The 23,087-nt window shown below is 46.9% G+C and overlaps 3 protein-coding genes across 7 annotated transcripts; 2 read left to right on the forward strand and 1 right to left on the reverse strand.

The window, feature by feature from the left end:
• Positions 1-182: 182 nt before the first annotated feature.
• PGP (phosphoglycolate phosphatase) lies at positions 183-4,721 on the forward strand (the record flags this gene model as incomplete). Its single annotated transcript, XM_083584725.1, has 2 exons — positions 183-780; positions 2,429-4,721. 2 exons carry the CDS (start codon positions 183-185, stop codon positions 2,752-2,754), a joined length of 924 nt encoding a protein of 307 aa, XP_083440851.1. The 3' UTR covers positions 2,755-4,721.
• A 1,739-nt stretch (positions 4,722-6,460) lies between these two features.
• BRICD5 (BRICHOS domain containing 5) lies at positions 6,461-14,346 on the forward strand. The gene is made up of 6 exons (XM_083584726.1): positions 6,461-6,987; positions 8,468-8,599; positions 9,346-9,498; positions 10,407-10,514; positions 12,843-12,996; positions 13,814-14,346. Exons 1-6 carry the CDS (start codon positions 6,949-6,951, stop codon positions 13,906-13,908), a joined length of 681 nt encoding a protein of 226 aa, XP_083440852.1. The 5' UTR covers positions 6,461-6,948; the 3' UTR covers positions 13,909-14,346.
• A 2-nt stretch (positions 14,347-14,348) lies between these two features.
• MLST8 (MTOR associated protein, LST8 homolog) lies at positions 14,349-23,087 on the reverse strand. 5 transcript variants are annotated; one of them, XR_014541371.1, is made up of 10 exons: positions 22,975-23,081; positions 21,686-21,825; positions 21,520-21,571; positions 20,355-20,517; positions 18,900-18,975; positions 18,101-18,253; positions 17,531-17,655; positions 16,594-16,757; positions 14,628-16,034; positions 14,349-14,596 (listed from the first exon to the last, which is right to left on the reverse strand). XR_014541371.1 is itself a non-coding variant. In XM_083584721.1 (9 exons), exons 2-9 carry the CDS (start codon positions 21,812-21,814, stop codon positions 15,916-15,918), a joined length of 981 nt encoding a protein of 326 aa, XP_083440847.1. In that variant the 5' UTR covers positions 21,815-21,825; positions 22,975-23,087; the 3' UTR covers positions 14,349-15,915. The 5 variants fall into 5 exon arrangements, 4 of the variants coding, with proteins under 4 accessions (XP_083440847.1, XP_083440849.1, XP_083440850.1 ...); XM_083584721.1 differs by having other exon boundaries at positions 14,349-16,034; positions 22,975-23,087; XM_083584723.1 differs by having other exon boundaries at positions 14,349-16,034; positions 21,520-21,568.

Consider the following 23,087-nt stretch of genomic DNA (forward strand, 5'->3'; position numbering starts at 1 on the left):
TCTAAAGGCTGCGGTCACCTCATTCTCTCCCTCAAGGCGCAAGATGAGGCGGAGCCTGAAAAGCCGGCCCCGCCCAATCAGCGCCAGCTCGCGCCGCCTCCCAGCCAATCGACGTCGAGGAGAAGTCGTGAGAAGAAAGCAGCGCCGGTTTCTCTCAGTCCGTCCATCTGAGCAGGTCCGCGATGGCGAAGCGGTGCGAACGGCTGGGAACGTCCGCCGCGGCGCGGTCGGCGCTACGGGACGCGGAGGCGGTGTTGTTCGACTGCGACGGGGTGCTGTGGCGGGGCGAGGCGGCGATTCCCGGGGCGGCGGAGGCGCTGGGCCGCCTGGCGGGCGCCGGGAAGCAGCTGTGCTACGTGACCAATAACTCTTCGCGCACGCGCCAGGCCTACGTGGAGAAGTTACAGCGCCTGGGCTTCCCGCCGGCCGAGACGCGGCAGGTCTTCGGCTCCGCCTACTGCGCCGCGCGCTACTTGAGCCACGCCCTTCCTGCGGGAGGCGCCGCCTACGTGCTGGGCGGGGCCGCCCTCAGCGCCGAGCTGGAGGCGGTGGGCGTGGCGCACCTGGGCACGGGCCCCGCCCCCGAGCCGGGGTCCGCCAACTTTGGCTCCCGCGCCCCGCTCGATCCTTCTGTGCGGGCGGTGCTGGTGGGCTACGACGAGCACTTCAGCTACGGCAAGCTCTGCCTGGCCCTGCGCTACCTGATGCGCGACGGGTGTCTCCTGGTGGGCACCAACCGGGACAACCGTCTGCCGCTCGAGGGAGGGAGCGCCGTCCCCGGTGCGTACACGCGTGTTATTGTGTATGTGTGCGCGCTCCCGCGCGCTTAAGTGCGTCAGACGGCATTTGAGCTCCAGCTGAGCGCGACCGTCCGGAAGGGCACTGGTGGTTGAGCGAGCATAGGACGTGACGGAGGACACGTTCACACGCTCACATTTAAAGCGCTACAATATCACTTGAACAGCCATAGTTTTCCCTAAAGAAAGCTGGGAGTTGTGGTTTAAAGGTGCCGAGAGTTGTCAGTAGACCTCTAGTTGCCTCAGTTCACAGTGTAGTGTGACAATCAGTCCCTCTTCCCAGGGAGCTCTGGGAATTGTAGCTATGTGAAGCGAATGGTGGTCTAGCAATGCTCAGCATCCTTAACAATCTATGGCTACCATAAGTCTTTGGGCAAAGCCACACTAGTTTAAAGTGGTGTACTGCTTTAAATGTATGGTGTGAATGTGGCCTGTGTCTGGCTACATCTGAGTGCATGCAGTCTCCCTTGCCTTTCCCCTGCAGGAATGCTGCTTTTTAATGTTTTAATGTCTTGTTATCCTTCTAGCTTACCGTGTATTGGAAGCAATTTTTGAAATCCAGCCCAATTTTTATCATCACTACCCTGCTGAGATAGATTACGCAGTCCAAAATCACTCAGTGAGCTTCATAAAGAGCTTCATATCAGGTCAAGACTAACCCTCATCCCAAGCTTCCTTTAGCCCATTTGTTCAACTCCTGTCAGCCCTCATTAGTATGGCTAAGTGTGAAGAATGATGGGAGCTGTAATAGGAACAGAGAATGCTCCCTTATACTTAAATCATTATCCTCTCTAGTTCAGGACCTGCTACATTGACTGGTAACTGCTTTCCATGATCAGTACTTTTACGGTATGTGGGCTGCACGCTGCAACAACCTTTATTGGTAGTGGGTGAACACACATGAAAGAGAGGGAGGAGGCCTAAAATGAAGACAAAGTTCTGACTGGGTGCAGACAGGTGGAGGCCTTTCTGATGAGGAGGACCTTGCTAGGACCACCACACTAGCTGCTTCCTGATATGTGGGCAGATGTTTTCATTAAAAAAAGTTTAATGTCTTTTATCTGGGTGAATAGTTGCTTCAGGGGGAAAAAATGCCCTCTTCTCTAGAACCTCAGCCCCTTAAAGGTAGCCTCACAGTTGTTTTGCTCTCAGTTTGGTCTCTTCCCAACTCTTTTCAGCATTTGTCACACACCATGGTATGACAATCCTATGTCAGTCTTTAGCTGTGGGGGTTGTCCAGTGGGATGTACTGACTAGTGGCTGTTGTGGAGTACCAGCAGCTACTTTAAAATGGTGCAGAGATTAGGATAGATGTGTGGGCTGGGGGTGGGTGGGATCATTTGTGAGGCTTGGCAGATTTGACCTGAAAGATTGCCTTTAACATTTCTGAGGAACAGGACTTTACATTGTTCAGCCAATGTGGGAGTGATACTGTTTTCTGTATGATTCCCTGCTTGGGTATTGCTCCGCGCATGATTTGTGTTTGCCTTCTTTAGTAGTACAACATAGCTGAGTTATCACAGCTGGCTTCCCCCACTGACAGGCTTTATAGACTACTGAGATGAGTTTGGGGTTTGCACTTGTTCCTCAGTGCTGTATCTGGCTCACAATTGCTTTGCTTCTCTTTTTAGGAACTGGCTGCCTTGTCAAAGCTGTGGAGACGGCAGCAGAGCGTGAAGCATTCATCATCGGCAAGCCCAGCCGCTACATCTTTGAGTGTGTGGGCAAGGAGTTCAACATCGATCCTGCTCGCACCATCATGGTCGGCGACCGCTTGGACACAGACATCCTCATGGGCAACAACTGCGGCTTGACAACTCTTCTGACCCTCACAGGGGTCTCCACCCTAGAAGAAGTAAAAGGTCACTTAGAGAGTGACTGTCCTGAGCGGAGAAAGCTAGTCCCCGATTACTATGTTGATAGCATAGCCGACCTTCTCCCCACCCTCCAGGATTAAAAAAGGGAAGTTTTCCAGCTTTTAAAATGTATCTTCTCCCCACCCCCTGCACCCTCAGTGGCTCGAGGCTGGTAGTATCACCTCAGTTACTGCAATGCACATGATTGCTGCTTGCAACTTCAGAGACTTTTAGTGTGTAACTTAGAATTCAAGGTCTCTGTTTACAAATTCCTTTAAAATGCACTTTGGAACAAAGAGGGAAGTGTGTTGTGTTGGTTAGCTTTCAGATGTTGTGAAGCATTAAGTATGTCTTGAACAACCGCAGTGTTAATGGCATCAGGGTAGAGTCTTGCTCAGCTGGGTTAAAGGGATTGGGCAGGCTTCTCTTAAAACTTTTCACTGTGGTTCTTTGTGGAAACTATATCCTCATCTGTGGGAAATTCAGGGAAATGAGCAGTAGGAGGGCAATTGCTCTTTTCTGACCTGTAGAACTTGACTTTAAGCTTGGCTTTGATGCTTACTCAGGTCCCGGTTTTAGGCAGCCTGCTTCAGATGTGATTTCAGGAAATAGAAAATCACTTGTGTGTTCAATAATTTTGTTGTTGCGCCTTTCCACACAGCCATTTGCACTTGCTTCAATATGCAAAACACGAAAGATGCTGTCGTGTTTCATGTATTCCTCTAAGATAGTAGGGGTGTGTGTGTGTGTGTGTATAAATATAAATATATATATAGCGATGTGAAGAACAGATATCTATTTTAAAAATGAATTATAATATATCAAAAATAGAATTTATTGTTCAGGAGAAATATCAATAGATTTCCAAAAGATCTTGCTTGTGTTCTTCAGTACATACCACAGCAACACCTGTGCAGTCTGCAAGGTGAAGTACCATTTTAAGTAAGGATCATTTGAGGATTCCCAAATTGTGCTAATGGTTGAATTACACATGCAAAGTTACAAAAATGCCACAGTCACATGAAGGTCTTCCTACAAGTTGTAGTAGTTAATGATCCCAAGCATAAATTGTACCATCTGTGGGATCCTCTGGCATAAATACGTGCCATTTTGCGTTCAAGCCATTTTGAAGTCAGTGCTGATGAAGCAACTACAGTAACTTGTCCTGTGCTTCCTATTAAGATCTTAAATGTGGGTTGTTCAGAGGACATTGGAAGTCCTTTGCAGATCCACCTTGGCACCAATTGTATGCTGAAAATGGGAGTTCAAGCCATTTTGTTTTGCTGTTTTGTAGGAAACATGATTAAACGCACTCTTGAAGTGTCTGGGTAGTTTTGTCCTTTTGACACTAAATGCCAAATTGTGTAATAACAGCTGAAGAAATCTGATATGGAGATGTAAGGATGAAAGCCTCACTCACTTTGGGTAAACAACAGATGATGCTTGTTTGCTTTCATTTTCCAAATTGTGTGCACATCCATTGTGTGCAGATTATGCTTCCTGTATCACAGACACTTGAAACTTGCATGAACTTGCCACTTTTTGATGCAGCAATAATTGTGTTGTCCACCATGAAATATATTTTGTATTTATAAATATTATAGGATTAGCATTGACACTTAGAAGTGCTAAAGATACACAATAACACCCCCCCCCACCCAGCAAGGTACCCTTTATAATCTGTTTCTCAATAGAATTTTTCTTCTTCTTAGGCTTGCTGAACTGATTTGTAAGCCTAAAGGTTTTCTCCATCTTCGATGATAATGCAAACGGTTTCTTTCTTTCTGTTTGGACTGACTTGAAAATAACATGATGTCCTTTTGCTAGGACTTGTGCTTATGCAAATCTGGGGAAATTGAGGAATTGTTCCATATATGATAAATGTTGTTTAGAAACCTGTCAGCAACTGCTCATACTTACTAGCCATGCAATAGAGCCTTTCACCTCTTTTCACTGTTTCTTCCCTTCTTGTGAAACTGTGCTGGTGAAAGACCAAGCAGTCTGTGTAAAAGCATCTGGGGAAATTCAGTCCTGTTCTTGAGTCATATTAAACAAGAAGTCTCTCTTTTTTCTTTGTGTTGTTGCCTTTTAATTTTGCATGCTATGAACCTCATTCATGTTCATCAAAAATAATATGCAAAATAAGCCTTTTACCCTGTTTTTTAAAATTGGAATTGTTTCCATAAGGTTTCATTTGAATTGTCTGTAGTGTCATGATCGAATGTGGAAGAGACCTGCTTGAGAGCTAAATTGTCCAGTGTTGTAAACATCCAGGAGACACCAGTGGGAAGAAGATTTTTCTTTTATTTAAATTGGCTGTGTGTTCTTTCTCGTTTCAAATTAATAGTTTGAATTTCTGGTTCCTAATGTAAGGCTAGTGAGAATTGTTTTTTGGTAAAATAAGACTAGCAATCCTATATAACTTTGTGTAGAAAAAGTCCTACTGTTGTCAGTGGAGTTTGTTTACAGTTGCAGCCTTAATCTCCCTTTTTAGAACTCCGTACCTCTTTACACAAACAGACTAGGTTCAAAAATAATGGCAAATTGTGGTTTATCCATCAGGTCTGAGCCTTGTGTTTGCCTGTCACATCATCCCTGGAGGTTTTGGATTTCTGGAAATTTTTGGATTCCGAATTAGTGCCCTAAGGCAATAGAGATCTAGTTTAGCATGTTTTTACTTATTTTTAGTGAAAATAAATCTTCAGATGTTTTGTGCTACAATTTCCATCACTTCTAGCCAGCACATTCCTTAAAGAATTCACCACCCCGAGCCGGTATTTGGCTACATATCGCAAAGTTGATGACTGGTTTGCTTTTAGCTATTTAGAGACATGAAAGGGCTGTTTAGCCACAGCTGAGCAGGAGCAGAATGGGCGTTCTGAGGAAATGGTGCCAGAGGAAAATGTGCCCAGCCTTAACTTTGAGCCATGAAATGCACGAGAGTGTGTGTTAATTATGAGAATGAGCGTGTCTGCATGAAAGCATTTTTCTTCTGGCCCCCACCCCTTTTTCTAATAGGCCTCAAGCAAACACCGTAGGACAGTGGTATGATCTTTTGCCAGAAGAAATAGCTTGGAAGCAAAAGATGGCAGGTGCTTCATAAGACGATGATGACAAGCTGTCATCATAGCCTTGCCCCAGATGATCTTGGGGCAAGCTCACTGTGGAAATAGCCAAGGCTTCAGGCCATTTCATTGGACGTGAAACAAAGTAAACTGGGCCAGTGATGGTGAGCTGCTCCACTGACTCTACAAGTCGAGGTTCTTTCTATGGGCCTTTGGATTCTATTTTTTAGTTTCTCTTTATTCCTGTTCTCCACCTATCATAGGTATGTGCCCACTTCACTACTTGCATTTACTGACATGGATGATCAGCCATTCTCCCCTCCTTCCTCCCAGGAGGCTGAGGTGCAACTTGAAAACTGCCAGCACCTGAAAGTACCTCATTTGAATGTGCGCTAGCTCTTCTCACACTCCCATCTTAAAACTTGACCAGCTGCAGACAAGGATGGCTTGAGAGAAACAACCTTTTTTCTCCCACCCACCACCTTCTGCAAAAAAAAACCCTTGGGTTTTTTAACATCTAGCCTGATCATTATTGGTGTCAATGGCCATGCTGCCATCTTAAAATGGGACAATCCAGTTTCCCAAATTGTTGAAATCGCAAAGTTGTCTCCTACTTCCTCTTCCTTCAGAGTCCTCAAAAAGACGCCTTTGCTTGACATGCAATACAAAAATATATTTATATTTGATAATTAATCACATCAAGTAACCTTTTCCTGTTTCTGACCGTGTTAATTCAGGAGAGTCGTGGTTCTGTGCGCTGCAGAGGTTCGGAAGGTGACAGGTCTGAATGGCAGCTTCTCTCCAGGAGCAGATGTCTCAGACCTCTGGGCAGCCTGGCACTCTTCTCTACTTGTTTTCACTTCCTTCCCTCCCCCCACCCCAAATGAGAGAGATGTCTGGCCCATACCAAGGGCGGCTGCCAGAATGCAAAGGTCTCACACAAAGCCCCCAATTGTGTTCCCCATGAATGTGTTAGCTGTCTCACAAGGAAGGACAGCGAAAGCATCACCGTGCCCAGGACAGCATCTTTCTGCAGCCTCTGTTCCCTCCCACCATTAAGAGCATCTAACGTTTCACCACCACGTGGCTCCTTCTCCAAGTCAAGGTGCCAGGGTGGGCAGTAAAATGGGGCATGTTCTCAGGTTTCAAACCGGATTCCGAGGGATTTGATAATGCACAAGCTCTATACTGTCAGAAGGCAGAGTCAGAGGAGCAAAGAGGGCATCGAGAATGGAGGAACAGACTGTGGCCCACATCACCCCCTGTCCAGTAAGTACCCTGTCGCCTTTTCTTTCCCCACAACCCAGCACCTGCCACTTCTTGGCACAGTAAAAGTCCCTTAATGGGTTCCTGATCTGTTTCTCTTGGGATTTTTCCTTTTAAAGGAGTGGAGTGATGCACAGTCACACAGGAAAACTTGCAAATGGATTGTGTCCCACATTATTGGGATGCCTGGAGTTCTCAACTTTGGCACCAAAATACTTTGGATGTCTTGGGATCAGGGTAGAAGTGAGAGAATGATACAGGTTGAGAAAGGGAATTGAGAGAATGCTCTGATCCAAATCCTTTCATTGCCCCAGGACAGGGGTACCCGATGTGATGCTCTCGAGATGTTAGGCCCCCAATTCCCATCAGCCCCAGCCAGCAATACCAGTAGTCTAAGGTAGTGTGGTTTGTGGTCCCACAACATCACAAGGGCACCATCTCGGCTGTTCCTACCCCAGGACTATTGATGAAGATCTTGGCGTTCCTGGAGAATGAAGGTACTCTGTAGGCAAGAATGATCAAACTTAGTGAAATCTTTCATAACCTTAGGGAACTTATATATGTTATAGGAAGTCTTACTGTCAACATTAAACTAATACTTTTTGTCAGGCAGCTGCCCTCCAGATGTATTGGACTATAAGCCCCAGCCAGCACAGGTCCAAAACATCAAAGCTACAAGGTTGGAGAAGACTGTTTTATACTTTGTGTAGGCAATATTCTGAATCTCTTGCATTTACTTAGACAAAGTACAGTATTAAACATTTTAGTTTCAAAGCCTGCCTAAATATCTTCTACTGCAATCCTTTACTTTGGAGTAAATTCCTCTGAACACAGTGGGACCTGTATTTGAGCAAGCCTGCAAAGGATTGCTGTCTTAATTTCAGTTCTGTGCACTAAAGATTTTAAATCAAGCCAGACTTCTCCAAAAACTGATAACTACACTGCATGAGATCCCTATGCTTTTGCAGAGTAACAACTTGAACACCAAAATAATACAAAGACTTAGATACCAAGGGAAAGAGGAAGATGTATGATCCATGGAATCCCTGTGGATCATGACAAAAAACATTTTGAATACCTTGTATTACCTGTCTTTACATAGTCCACAGCTTTCGGAAAACCAGGGATCACTCATCCAGCAATGGGATGAGAATGAGTTAATTTTCATGTCAACAAAACATTATTATTAATAATAATTTATTATTAATTACCTGCCCTTAGGTTCCAGGGCAGGTTACAACCATATAAACTGGGTAGGCAAGCCCTAAGCTGCTTATATCGCATAACAACACCTTCTGTATCCATCAAGTACATCCATGTTTGCATTTTTGTCATGCTGTTTTATTGTACTTCATTTTCCTAAGCAGAATAGGAAAGGGTTGGAGTCCTTCAAATGAAGGTTGCATGTGGTGTTTCCCACTAATACTTTAGATGTTCAACTTGTTGGCTTCTGTTTGACTGATGGGCTTATCTTGGCTCTTAGGAGAGAGCCTTACCGGCAGAATCCAAAAGCCCTTCCAGGACATTTTGGGTTGTTCTTTCTGTCATTTTAATCTGTGGAATTATCTGCATTGCTGTGGCAGCAACTCTCAGCTTCGCAAAAACATCTCCCAAGGTAAGGAGATTCTCTTACCCGGGGAACGCAATACGCTGTTCACCATCCCATTTTGCCTGCAGGGAGTGGCCGAAACTGTTCATCAGTCATCAGCAAAATAAGGTTGCAGTCCTCTATACTAGCCTTCCCCAACAGTGCAACCAACCAGCCCACTCCACCACCCCACCGATGCTTTGGACTACAACTCCCATGAGCTGCTTACAGCTGGAAGGTTCCAGGTTGAGAGAAGGCTGTTCAGCATGCTGGCCCGGGAGTACCATATGTCCTATTGAACTCAATGGGACTTGATTTGATTTATTCGATTTGTTTATTGCTTTATATTATTACCACTGGAAAACTCTTTATCTGTATCCCCTTCCCTGTATTCTTGCAATGATTTATGTACGAACAAGTATGTGTTGCACATGAGAGCATTTTCTTTCATCTGCCCTGCGCGTTGCATCAGCAACATGTTCTTCTGTTTTGAGAAAGAGTAAATTACTCCTGTCGTCTCCCTTCTTGCACCAGTTGTGATTTTGCAAACCTCCTTGCAAACACTCCATTAAAACATCTGTTTTCTAAGCTGAAGAGCTGAAAGACGTAAGTCTTCCTCTTTCTGGCTGTTGCCATGACTATCTTTAGCTCTTCTAGACGCACACCCCCAAGAAAAGGACCAGGGAGGGGAGCACACAGAATCTTGCTGCAGCCGATAGCCCAGGCAGTTTCTCCCACCCCCCACCCAGGCTTAACACTGCATATCTTCATAGCCTCTTTTGCAGGTTGTCCGGTTAAACTTCCAGAACCGACCAGGGTCCCGGATGAACCAATCTGCTTTCATGAACAAGTCCAAGAACACAGTTACTTACTGCATAACTTCCCCAAGTAACCAAACAACGTCAGTCTTGTTTGACAACAAGAATGTGAGTGTCCTGGTGGTCCCTGCCTTTCCAAATTGTGAGGAAGGGGATGGGGGTAGGGTGCACAATGCTGAGAAGTTGCCGGTGCAGCCACAAAGCCCACCTAAGCTGTGAAGCTGGCGGGTGCTCCTGGCCAAGCCACTTGAATGGGCAATCCTCATGGCCTGTCTGCCTCCCAGGATTTTTGTGATGGTAAAAGAAGCAATATTTGTGGCATTCCTTTATCATCTTCAAGTGCCACAAAAAATGTTAATGAACAGGTTATATATAAATATAGGGGAAGCTGATGCAGTTTCCTGGCAAGCAGAAGAGAAATTTCAGCCGCTCTGAGCAGTGTTGGACATGCAGGCCCCTAGAACACACACACACACACACACACACAGAGAGAGAGAGAGAGAGAGAGAGAGCAGGCTTCATCCCAGGAATCTTTGATAGAATAAAATGCCCAGGGGCATGTGCAGAGTGCATTTTCCTCTGCACACAGTCATAAGACCCTAAGCATGTATGTATTTACACACACAAAATCAGTATTGGAAGTCAAAACCTCCAGTTGAGGAAGGATGTGGCTTCCAGATCAGAAACCTCTGCATCTTTCTCTCTGCAAATGAAACACAATGGAGCAACTCTCAGAGCCTGTGCCTGAAAGTAGTTCAGGAAAAACAACTATGAGAATGTATTGCAGGGGTGGCTAACCCACAGCCCTTCAGGTGATGCTGGGCCACAGCACCCATCATCTCTGCCTGCCGGCCATGCTGGGACTGGGAGTCCAGCATCTCTCACGGGCCACATATTAGCTCCCCCAAGTGCATTGCTGGTGCTACAGGAGGCAGAGAGGACAGTACTATGTTCACTTAGTGGATCAAGCAACGTGCCAACAAACAAAATAGGCTTATCTAGTTTCTTCTGTTCAGGGCTACGTCTGCTACAAGCCCTCAGAGCAGAACAATTGCTACCTGCGGATGATGGATGACCGAGACCGAGACACTGTCCAGATGTCCTTCAACCTGTCAGAACACAGGGTAAGCACAGAATGCTGAAGCAGCCTCCGTAGAATCCAGATTCTCTATAGTCTATTGTCTATTTTCTTAATTTAAATGAATTTTGAAGAAGCATCACCTGGAAAGCCAGGAATATTTCATCTCCCACAAGAGGTGATGAAAGACACTAACTTAGGCTTTAAAAGGGGAATTATTCGTTCCCTTTAGGATGCATCTTAATCAGGAGTGCCTAACCTCTGGCCCTCCAGATCTTCCTGGACTCCAGCTCCTGTCATCATCCCTGACTGCTGGCCAGCTACTGAATCTGAAAACCCAACAGCAACTGGAGGGCCACAGGTTATAGAATTGTAGATTTCAAAGGGACCCCTTGAGTCATCTAGTCCAACCCCTGCAATGCAGGAATCCTTCCCACAGCTGTCTCTGGGTGGGTTCAAAACACCAACCTTCTGGTCAACAGCAAAATGTCTTTGTCTAGCCCTGTTGGGCATTCAGAACATACGATGTCACTTCTGCATGAGGCTAGTGGCCCATCTAGTCCAGCATCCTGTTCTCACAGTGGCCAGCTAGATGTCCCTTCCAGCAGCTCATTTTCAGAAGCATTGCTGCTTCTGAGCAAGGTATCAGAGCGCAGCCATTGTGACTAGTAGCCATGGATTGCCTTTTCCTCCTCCCTCAATGTGTCCAATCCTCTTTTAAGGCCGTCCAAGTTGGTGGCCATCATTGCCTCCTGTGGGCGTGAGTTCCATAGGTTAACTGCATGAAGAAGAGCTGTCCTTCATTTTATCCTTCCTGAATCTTCCAACATTCAGCTTCAATGGATGCCCATGAGTTCTAGTGTTATGAGAGAGGGAGAAAAACTATTCTCTCTGTGCCTTCTAAGCCAAGATGAGTGGGTTACTCCTATCCATTTCCTTTAAGTAAAAGGAAAAGGAGACGAAAATGTAACATAGTGGCAGGTGAGGGGGCCAGAGACAAGGAGAGGAAACCCTCTTTCCAGCTCGTGGGCAATTGAAGTAAGCCAAGGAAACAAAGGTGCTTTTGTCAGTGATTCCACAGCAGTATAAGTCTGAGTAATGATGCATAAGAGTCCTCCAGACAAAATGTTAATGGCTTCAGGTGAGGGGCGAGGGCAGAGGTTTGATTTCGGAAAGACAGAGGCCCCTGTTCTGCCGGGAACGTCAGGACAAAGCTCAGTGGGGTTGGTTTACCGCCCCCACTTCCATTTAGCAGGGAGGCAGCGCTCCTGGCCAGCTCTGCCAACGCTCCCCCAGAACTTTGGAAGAAAGTAAATGGGGAGGAATGTGAGACACCCGGCAACCTTGTTAATGAAAGACTGTTTTGAAAAGGTCTGGTTCCCATATGTCAGCTGTATAAACAGAAGTGATGTTAGGGACCTTGGGGTGAAGGGCAGGAAATAAATCTTTAAAATATACAATTTCTTCATGCAGCACAAAGTTAAACTATAGAACTCACCCCCGCAGGAGGCAGTGGCAGCCACCAACCTGGATGGCTTGAAAAGAGAATTAGATAATTCCATGGAGAAGGGGGCTTTCAATTATGCTCTCTCTGCCTCCACAGTTGGAGACAGCAATGCTTCTGAATACTAGTTCCAGGAAACCACAGGAGGGGAGAGGGCTCTCATGTTTGGATCCTGCCTGCAGATTTCCTGCAGGGCCATCTAGTTGGCCACTGTGAAAACAGGATGCTGAATTAGATGGGCCATTGCTCTAATCCAGCAGGCCCTTATGTTGTAATAATAAGATTGTTAACATCAGACTTCCAGCCCCTCACACTTACTAAAGGAGAGGCTATGCCATGGATAGTTGAAGGTGATGCATTCACTGTTTCAGTCACTTCCCACTTTTCTTTCTCATATGTGACTTATGGGTGGATGCATGCAATGCTCTGCATGTTTTGTTGAGGTTGAACAATGCCATTTTATTATAAGACAAATAAAATGTTTACCATTTTTTTTAAAAAAGGACAGGTCAGTGTGGCCTGGGGCAGTGGCATAACTGCAGCTCCCCAGTCCCTGACCCCTTGGCAGAACTAGATGCTGGTGTTCATCTGTCCACACCAGCCTTCTCAAAGCTGGTGCCCTTCAAATAATAATAACGTACCCTGCACATCTGACTGGGTTGCCTTAGCCAGATGTTTTCGACTACAACTGCCAACATCCCTAGCAAGCACTGCCGTGATATGAGCTGTAGACCAAAACCTTTGCAGGGCACCAGCTGGAGTGAAGGTTGGCTTATACCAGCATCTGTTCAGTGCTTCCTTTTGATGGTCACTAATGAAGGATTAAGGAATGCAGAGCCCTGACACTTGGTGCTTCTTGTTCCTGCCAAGGTGGATCAGCTGCCGCTTCCCAACGACAGGACCCAGTACTACCGTGAGTTCCTGGGGATCGTGCCAGGGAGGCAGGTGCGACCAGAAGAGGCAGGGGAGGCTGTCAGGTCCTTGTGTGGGCAGGCGCCCATCTACTGGGTCAAGAAAAAAGACGGTGAGTGGCCTCCTGGACCCCAGCCCCTAACAGACGCAGCCAGCTGGGGAAGGGTCATCGTAGCTCAGTGGTAGCCCATCTGCCTTGCATGCAAGAGGTCCCAGGTTCAATTGCCAGTGGCATCTCTAGGTAAGTCTGGGAAACCCTGGACAGCAGCTGCCAGTCAGTGTAAAGAACACTGAGCTTCATGGACTAAAGGTATGACTGTATAAGGCAGAATCTCGCAGCATGTTGTGAGGATGAAATAAAGAGGAGGAAGAGGCATGTAAACCTCCTCAAGCGAAAGGTGGGATAGCAATATAATTAATTCAAAAACTCCTGCCTCTCAGCATGCCCCTACATCAGCTAGGGTAAATAAAAATAATCCCAAACCAGGTTGTATTCTGAGGACCATGTAGAAAGGTGGACAACAGGTATCCAATTAAGAGCTTTCAGGCTTGCATTCAATCTGCTGAGCAGAGCTCCAGTCCCTCAGATTGAATTCCCCTAGGATGAGAAGTGCTAAACAAGCTGGGGTGTCTCCCACTGTCTTAAGAGCTCAGAGGTGAGGAGACACCCTTTCTGGAACACTGGAGCCTTTTGGTTTCTTGGATGGGAGATGTACAGCAGCAGAGCCTGAGATCTACTTCTTGAAATTTAAATACGCAAAATTATTGAGAGTGGGTGGTTGCCTTTTTCCAGATTCTGCAAGAAAGCTGCATTAATACGCGGCCTCCCACTCCCCCCCCCCCAATAATCAGTTTTAATAGTAAACGCTCTGCATTTGGATGCCGTCCATGCACTAACTGCACCCGCCACACACCTGTTCTCCTTGTAGGTCCTCCAAAGCAGCGGCTCATCTACCTGTGCATCGACATCTGCTTTCCGAACAACATCTGTGTCTCCATCTGCTTCTACTACCTTCCCGAATGAATGGCCTGGACCACCCTCTGCACCTCTGCTCTTCTCTACTTGAACACAAGGGCGAGGCTCTGCTGTCTCCGCCAAGCCCACGTTGCAATTCAGGGCTCTGGATTGGGCAAGAAGGGCTACAGGAACCTTCCCCAACCTGGTGCTCTCTGGGTGCTTTGGACTACAATTCCCATCAGCACAGCTGTGCTTCCCGGGTCTGATGGGCTTGTAGTCCAACAGCATCTGAAGGGGACCAGGTTGAGGAAGCTTGAACTACAGCGACACTCAGTCAAGATGGCAGTATATACATATGTGTGTGTGTATATACTGTATGTATATGTATACTCCTGCTTTATTTACAAAGAGTGTTGCCCTTTCTGCTATAAGCCTGTAAATAATTGTCTGTGGGGAGAAGAAACTGCGTGGTGTAGATCCAGTTAAAAATCCGAGTCAAACAAACATTTTGTAAAACAAAGTATTTTTTAAGAAAAACCACAAACCACCCATTTTAAGGAGCTACCCCGGTGTGTGTGCATGTGTGAAAATAATTAAAAGCACAAAAAATGAGGAAATGATCAGCTTGAGATGTGTGTTAATAGCAGCAAGGGAGGGAGAGAGAAAAGAGAGGAACCAAGAACTCCTGTGTCCCACCCCCCAGGGCTAAAAGCACGCTTGCACTTCTCCAAGCACACTTCCCTGCTGGATGCCCCTTTCAGTCCTTTTTTTCCAATTCTGTGGACCAGGATGGCAGCGGTACACTGCTTGGCTAGCTCAGTTACGCAACCAGCCTTTCTCAAGCTGGTGCTCTCCAGCTTTTTTGGACTACAACTCGATGTCGGTCACAGACGGCATTGCCATAGGGTGCTGGAGCTGATGGGAGTTGTAGTCCAAAACAGCTGGAGAGTACCATCTGGGGGAAGGCTGCATTTAAATAATCTAATTAATAAAGGCACTTCTGAGCCTAGAACAGGGTGCGCTCCCCGCCCCCCAAACTCCGGGGAGAAGCCATTGCTCACTCTCCCCACGCCTGGCTCCAGCATTGAATGTCAGGCCTAACTGCATTTTTACTTGCAGCTTGATTCAGTTAGAAAACACTCTCGCTCTCCCATAATGCTGCCCCCCACCAACCCCGGATTGTCCAATGATGCCAATGTTGGAAAATTCAGGAGGGACAGAAGAAAGTTATAGCAGAACTATGGGAATTCGCTCCCACAAGATGCAGTGATGGCTACTGACCTGGATGGCTTTGAGAGGGGTCTACTCTAGACAATTCATGGAAGATGAAAACTACTAGTCAAGACAGTAACCTCCAGGAGCAGAGGGGAAATCACAGAATTGCAGTGTTGGAAAGGACACAAAGGGTCATCTAGTCCAACCCCCCGCAAAGCAGGAATCACAGTCATGAGTTTTCCTGTGCTCACATCCTACTTGTGAGCTTCCCACTGGTGTAGCTGGCCTAGATGGACCTCTGATTCAATCCAGCAGTTTATAACCACAAAAGGAATGAGGGTAAACCATTTTTCTTCCAACTGCAGTGAGCCTTCTGGAGCAGGAGGTAGGTGGTAAGCTTGCAACAGAGGCCGCCTACCTTTGCTCCTGCCGTGGGAGAGGGGGGGGTGTATGCACATTAGTTGGAATGTCCGCTTAGCCATTTACGTTGGGCAAAAGTGAATGGAAGGAACAGAGGGCAGCCTCACCTAAACAAAAGCAGTCCCCCAAAGAGAGCAAGTTGAAACCCTCTGTTGGGAGATCCATCCCATACAGTAACATTGGTGCTGAGTGTCACAGTTTCTCCTTACAAACCACTCTTTGTTAAGCAATACTTTTGCACAAAGATCTTACGCCAAACAAAATCTGGAGGTTCTGTTTTAAAACTGCCTGCCACTGTGCAAAGATGGTTAAGGTGGCTTCAATTTTACTTGAATCTGGCTCTTCTGCAGAAAGGCAGTGGTGGGTGGCAACACAGTCTTTGCACACCTGACCAAAAAAAAAAACCAGTCTTGCAGCAATCTTGTGAGCACAGCCTTCTCAGCCCAAGACGCTGTCGTTGAAAGCAAGGCAGACAACCGCTTTCTGATGCCCACTGTATTCCCGTTTGATCTCGCCTGTTTCCACACACCAGAGCCTGGCCAGATTATCAGAGGAGGCTGGGGAAGGAAAAGGGACACCGTGAAGCCACACACACATACAAACACACACAACAATCGGCAATATATGGATGCTACTGAACAGCTTTACAAGGTTGCCGTAGCAATTAGTGAGCTACTTCATAAAGCGTTTATAGAATTATATACAGTGGTACCTCGGGTTAGAGACACTTCAGGTTACAGACACTTCAGGTTGCAGACTCCACTAACCCAGAAATAGTACCTCAGGTTAAGAACTTTGCTTCAGGATGAGAACAGAAATCGCACAGCGGCAGCGGGAGGCCCCATTAGCTAAAGTGGTACCTCAGGTTAAGAACAGTTTCAGGTTAAGAACGGACCTCTAGAACGAATTAAGTTCTTAACCCGAGGTACTACTATACTGTTTACGTTGTTCAAAATCTTCGTATTTTTAGTAGGGTGGGAGGGAGAAATGAGACGGGCATCGTTTGATTTTCTACATAAGATACCAAAATAGCTTGGCCTGGCCACAGGGGGCTTAATGTCCCTTGCCATCCATCCTATTCATTCTCCGAGGAAAGGTGGGCCCACCCTTGTTCACCTGTGACAATGTACTGAGAGTCCCCTGAAAACGCACAGTCCCACATCCAGCCGCGCGAGGTTTCCCCTGGGTTGTTGCTCTTGATGCTCAATTCCGTCATCAGAGAGAAGTTAGACGTCCTCCAGATCTTGCAGGTTTGGTCAGCAGAACAGGTCGCCAAAAGCCTGGAGCAGAAGACGGAAGACTAGTCAAGAGTGGGGCAAGGCAGGTGGAACACGGGCTAGAAGTGTCACCCAAAATAACCGATAACATAAAGTCCCTATTTATACTGCCGGATTTTAAAGAATGTATTGATTATTTTCATCCCCTCCTCAAGGTGGCATACACAGTTCTCCCCTTCCTCATTTAATCCTCACAACAACCCTCTGGTGTAGGTTGAGGCTGAGGCAGTGACTGGCCCCCCAAGGTCCCCCAGTGAGCTTCATGGCAGAGTGGGGATCTGAACCCTGGTCTCCCAGGTCCTGGTCCAATGCTCTAACCACTACAGCACACTGGCACTAAATGGAGAAAGCTTCCATAGTTATGGGTCCCAAAAAGAATCCTTATAGAGCCAGTGTGGTGTAGTGGTTAAGAGCCGTAGTCTCCTAATCTGGGGAACCAGGTTCGCGTCTCCGCTCCTCCACATGCAGCTGCTGGGTGACCTTGGGCCAGTCACACTTCTCTGAAGTCTCTCAGCCCCACTCACCTCACAGAGTGTTTGTTGTGGGGGAGGAAGGGAAAGGAGATTGTTAGCCGCTTTGAGACTCCTGAAGGGGAGTGAAAGGCGGGATATCAAATCCAAACTCTTCTTCTTCTTCTTCTTATAGGGAAGGTCTGTAGCTCAGTGGTAAGAGAATCTGCTATGCAGGCAGGCGGCCTTATGGCATCTGCAGATAGGGCTAGGAATGCCGTCCCCCGCCCCCACCATATGAAACCCTAGAAAGCCAGTCCTACTCACGTGGAGTCTGGGCTGAATTTGCACTGGAGAGCATAGCGGCTGTGTGCAGGAATCTTGGTCTTTGGGATGAGCTGCGTCACCTCGTCTCCTATGCCACCTGTGAGATTCCACACATAACAGTTTCCCTGCAATGGGAGGAGAATGAAACATCTGAGAGGCCATCTGCCTGCCAAATCCCTTGAAGGCTTAGGTCTGGTTGTCACATGAGACCAAGCCATAGTTAACCTAACTGGCATGTGCAAACCCAGCCCAGCATGGTTTGAGGTAACTATGGTTTGGCAAACCGAGGAGCCTTGCTTAACCATGATTTGTTTGACCAACCCACCCCAGGCCTTCGCTAAGCTACAGTGGTCCGAGGCAAGAGCATCTGGAAAACAAAAACTTTGGATGGCTTGTTTGTTCCTCTGTCAGGCAACTCATGGTTTGTTGAACAAACCATGGTTAAAACAAACCCTGGTTTAGTGCTACGTGCAAACACAGCCACTGTGGACTCTTTAAACAAGACACTGGCAGAGAAGCAATAGGCAGGCTGTAGCGCATCACTGCACCACAAAGCCAGCCAGCACTTACTGAACTGTTAACTGCAGCCATGTAGCTGGCATCAGGATCAATATGAACTGAGTTGACAGAGACTTCCGGCTCTGGGATGAGCTGTTCATTGTGGTCCGTCTTCAAGTCCCAGATGTGAATGGCCCCACTCTGGTCCCCAACGATAAGTTCTGCCTGTGGACAGAAACACACAAAAAGGGCCATCACCCCTCAAGACCACAGACCCTGCAAATCCCCACCATTTGGAAGACTGAATGGAAAGGGGAGACGTTCCCAGGGGATGGTCTGAAGTCACATTAGGCCACCTCCCTGCTGAAGCTAAGCAGGTCTGGGTCTGGTCAGTGCTTGGGTGGGTGACTGTCTGGAAACCCACAAACCCACCCTTTTGGATTCCACAAGGGACGAAAGGTGGAATAGGAATGTCAGAAAATAAAAGTATCTAGAATGTGTGGATGGGAGGGCTTCATGTTGACTGGTTTGGGTTTCTCTAGCCTGGTGAGAAGAATAGTGAGAGGCGATATGAGAGCCACCTTTGGATATTGGAAGAGCTGTCACATGGAAGATGGAGCAAGCTTGTTTTCTGATGCTCTGGAGGGGAGAACCTGAACCCATGGATTCAAATGAAAAGAAAGGAGATTCTAACTAAACATTAGGAAAACCTTCCTGATGCTAAGAGCAGTCTGACAGTGGAACAGACTCCTCTTCACTGGAGATTGGATGGCCACATGTCAGCGACTTTAGCTAGAATTCCTGCATTGCAGGGGGTTGGACCAGGTGACCATTGGGGTCTCTTCCAACTCCACAATTCTGTGATTCATACCTGATTGGGATGGAGGCAGACACAGTTGATTGGGGCATTCACTTGGAAAATGCGCTGGCACTGGAGGTTGCGGGACCTGGGAACAGAACAGACGCAGGCGGAATGACAGGTGAGCCAAAGTATAACCCTTTCACTGCCATTACTCCAAGGAGCTCCAAAGCACTTTTTGTGAACTTCATTCACCAGGAAAGTCTCCTATGCAATCAGATCTTATATTTTAAAGAAACATCTCCTGGCCAAACCCTCAGTGGAGCGCATTAAACCATGCTTAGGGGATCACACCCTAAATGTGCAGATTCCTCTTCCTGAACTACATAGAGGGTAAACTTACATTGTGGTCCATCCCGCGACCCCATCATAATTTAAAATTCACCCTCAATATATCCACTCCTGCAACTCAGGATAACTGTTCATGCATCCAATGAAGTGGCATGTCGTCTCCAAATCTTATGCCATTATAAATTTGTTTGCCTTAAGGTGCAACAGACTAACACAGCAACCCCTCTGAAAATCAGCAGTTTGTTCACTCCCAAAGCTCCCAAACTTTAGGTCAGACAAGCTGGACTTCTCCCCCTCTTCCTTCTACTCTCCTTTCTCTTGTAACATTAAACAAGACTGTCAAGAATTAAACTGGCAAGCCAAGCCACTAGATGTAGATTCAGAATGCAGGCTGCAATCCTAAAACTTTAGATAACCACTTTTAATTCTGAGTTCTGTATTCTATGATCTTACAATTTCTGGATGTTTTACATGATTTTATTGTACACCACCAGATTTTCTTTTTGCAAGTTAGTATATAAATATTCTTATAGATAAATAAATTCGCTAGGAAGGAAAGGTCATTAAACTCAGTGGGATGGAGTTTTGCTTGAGGTCACGCTAGTAAACCCTTAGCTCAGACAACCTTGTTCCTGCATCGGGAGTCAAACTGCATGGCCTTCAAGTCTCTTTCAGTTCTGTGGTGTTATGTGACCAGCCTAAACTGAGAGAGCATCTGATTTAGGCTGCAAGAACCATTGGTCACGACCCCACAACACCTGCCTTCTTGCCAACAATGCTGCTTAAGCATGATTTGAGGAAAGAAACTCCTGTGTATCTTGCAGATCGTCAAACTCACTGACTTACCTTGCAGATCCATGGTCATAAGAAGAGCTTTGATGCTGTATCAGGCCAATGGCACATCAGAAGTGCCTCCAAACAAAGAGGCAAAGCATAGCCGATGTGGCTAATAGCTATCAATATTTTTCTCCTCCACTATTTTTTTCTAATCTCCTTTTAAAGTGATCCAATTTGATGGCCATCACTGCCTCCTGTGGGTCCATGAAATCATTTCTTTTTTCTGTCCTGAGTTTTCCAACATGCAGCTTCACCGGGTCTCCTGTGAGAGCGGGAGAAAAACTTTTCTCTATCCCCTTTCTCCGGGTTATGGAAAGGAGCAGAGCTCCAGAGGCTTACCTGAGGTCCCAGATGCGGGCCATGCAGTCCTCGCCTCCCGTGTACATCCAGCGACCATCTTCATGGAAGCCAACAGAGGTGATGTTCTTGCTGACACCGTCGTAGTTGATAACAGGGTTTGGGTTATTGGAGTTCAAGTCATACATACGGATGTGTTGATAGCCTGGGCAAAAGACCCCCCAACTAGTTCATAGCTAGTTCAAAAGCACAAATTTGACCTTTGCACAGAATTTTCTATGGGCAACTGGCAGAATAAGAACTCGTGCCAAGACCCACAAAAGATTAAAGCAGCCATTCTCTTTCAGCTGCAGTGGCAAGTATTAAGGAGATGGGGGCAGCAAACTGAAATTTATTTTGGTTTGCTCGTACTATACTCAGGTAGGTAGGACCTACACTGGCGGGTTCAAAAGCAGGGCTTCAACTAAACTTTGGGGGCAAAGTTATTCTCTATTAGGAATAAATGCCTTAGTGGAAGTTAGACTAGACTTATGAGGTCCTTTCCAGCTCTATGATTCTATGAACTGTAAGCAGTTTATCTTATTAACCAGGAATCCCTGTAACAGTAAATCCCAACACTATAAACAACAGAAGGGTCCCCTCTTCTGTGTCTGTCCTTTCTTCCTAGCCCTGCTCCCATCCTAACTGGAGAGCCAGTGTGGTGTAATGGTTAGAGTGTCAGACTAGGTGCTTGGAGACCAGGGTTCAAATCCCCACTTGGGCATGAATCTCACTGGGTGACCGTGTGGGCCAATCACTGCCTCACAGCCTAACCTACCTCACAGAGTTGATGTGGGGATTAAATAAGGAGAGGGAGAACCATGGGCACCACCTTGAGCTCTTTGGATAAAAAGGTGGGATATAAATGTAATCGATCAACTCCAAATAAGGACAGGGGAAAGGAATGACCAGGGCAGTGGGTGGGGCATGTTGCATTTCCTAACAAGCATGGGGGTGTTTCTCTGGGCTGGAAATAACCTCCCTAGCTTCTCTTGAGGCCATAGCTTTGTGATCATGGAGAAAATTCACTGTTAGGTGTCTGTAGCCAACACACCAACCTCACAATTCCTTGGCAGAGCCATCAGCATTACAGATATCATGCCCTTGGAGAGACAAGGTTGGAAAGACAAGGTTGCACCTCCATGCTCTTGGAATACACCACACTTACCTGCAGCAGCAATCATGCTCCGATCTGGGGTGATCTCAAGAGCATTGACCTGCTGGCAAATGTAGTTAAGGAAGACAGAACAGGCTGGCCCACATAGCTATAGCGAAACACTAAGTAAGGTTACCAGAGCCAAAGGCCTGTTACAGCTGGCACATCAAAAGGATACAGAATCTTGGTGCTGGACGGTCCGGGTGCATATCCCACTGTGGGCCTGCCAGAAGCGAACTGTGTGGTCATAGCCGGCAGTGGCCAAGATGACGGGGTCGCTGCCCACAGTGCCCTGTGCTGTGTTCATGGTCCAGGTTTCTAAGGACACAGAAAGAGAGAGGGGTAGGAGGTCCCGCCCATATGGCTAGAGAGGAGATGCCCTACCTTCTCCCAAAGAGACACTGGCAGGGAGCGGGAGACTCAGCACTGCCCAGGAAGGAGCTGAGAGCTGACAACGTGGCCACTAGCCACAATGGCTATGCTCTGTCTCCACAGTCAGAGGCAGCAATGCTTCTGAATACTGCAGCAGGGGAGAGGGCTCTTGCGCTTGGTGCAGCATGGGAGCTTCCCAGAAGAGGCATTTGGTTGGCCACTGTGAGGACAGGATGCTGGACTAGATAGGCTATTGGTCTGACCCAGTAGAGCAAATTCTTATGTTCTTATGCTAAACTGACAAGCCACGCTCAAGTCACACTGTTTTCCATGGAGTCACTGCAAGACTTTCTGTCTGTCTGTCTGCCTGTCTATGTATGTTGCCATGTCCCTGCATCTTTCAGAAGGAGGATGCAGGAATCTGAAAGAAACCCCAAGTGTGTGTAGATCCTTATTAAAACTGTTAGGAACCTGGATCAAATTTGTAGAGCAGAGCACACACACACTGGAGAGGGCTGGTAGGGTGAGGGTGGGTTCAAGCTATTCAGGCAATATGGATTGGCTCAGCCTTGAATTGCAATGTTTTTTCATTTTTATACAGCCCCCTCAATGCACACAGCACGCTCCCCAAATATCAATAGCGGCATGCAGCCAATCGCTGCTTCCCCCACCCACCCAAGAAGAGGTAACAAGGCAAGGAGTGATGCAGCAGCTGCAGTGTGTCTGACTAGTCCTGGGTTCAAAGCCCAGTTCTATCGAGACTAAACCAAACATGGCTCACAGCGTAGTTGTGACAATAAAATGGAAGGCTGGAACAGAGGACACTTTGAGCTCCTCAGAGGAAAAAGGGCATCTAAATCCAAGAAGCAAATAAAATAAGTTTGGACCGCTGAAAGCAAACAAGAGGGAAACGGTGAGCGTTGCAAAAATTAAAACGCAACACAAATTAAAATAAATATTGGAATAAGAATGAAAACTTGCAATTATACATTATATTTTCATCGCAGAGCACTGTCTCTGATCCACAGAGGGAGATTCCCTGCCCCATTTATTGGGGACTGGCGGGTGGGGTGGGGGTGCGAAAAGGACGCTTACCTTCAGAACCAGAGGAGGGAGGGAGCCGGTAAAGCGCATGCGCACGCCAGATCTTGCCCGGTTCAAACTACGCTTGCGTCGGAAGAAATCAAAGGGCAAATACGCGCCTGCGC

The sequence above is a fragment of the Podarcis filfolensis genome (assembly GCF_964270895.1).
Source record: "Podarcis filfolensis genome assembly, chromosome: 14".
Classification (NCBI taxonomy): domain Eukaryota; kingdom Metazoa; phylum Chordata; class Lepidosauria; order Squamata; family Lacertidae; genus Podarcis; species Podarcis filfolensis.

What these genes read in the sequence shown, in the direction of transcription:
- BRICD5 (XM_083584726.1), top strand. Translation starts at nt 6,949, where the DNA reads ATGGAGGAACAGACTGTGGCCCACATCACCCCCTGTCCA. An exon ending in CCCACATCACCCCCTGTCCA is followed by an intron (nt 6,988 to 8,467) that starts GTAAGTACCCTG and finishes CTTGGCTCTTAG; the next exon opens with GAGAGAGCCTTACCGGCAGA. An exon ending in CTGGGTCAAGAAAAAAGACG is followed by an intron (nt 12,997 to 13,813) that starts GTGAGTGGCCTC and finishes TTCTCCTTGTAG; the next exon opens with GTCCTCCAAAGCAGCGGCTC.
- MLST8 (XM_083584721.1), bottom strand. Translation starts at nt 21,814, where the DNA reads ATGAACACAGCACAGGGCACTGTGGGCAGCGACCCCGTCATCTTGGCC. An exon ending in TCTGCCTCCATCCCAATCAG is followed by an intron (nt 18,254 to 18,899) that starts GTATGAATCACA and finishes TTCTGTCCACAG; the next exon opens with GCAGAACTTATCGTTGGGGA. An exon ending in AAATTCAGCCCAGACTCCAC is followed by an intron (nt 16,758 to 17,530) that starts GTGAGTAGGACT and finishes CTTCTGCTCCAG; the next exon opens with GCTTTTGGCGACCTGTTCTG.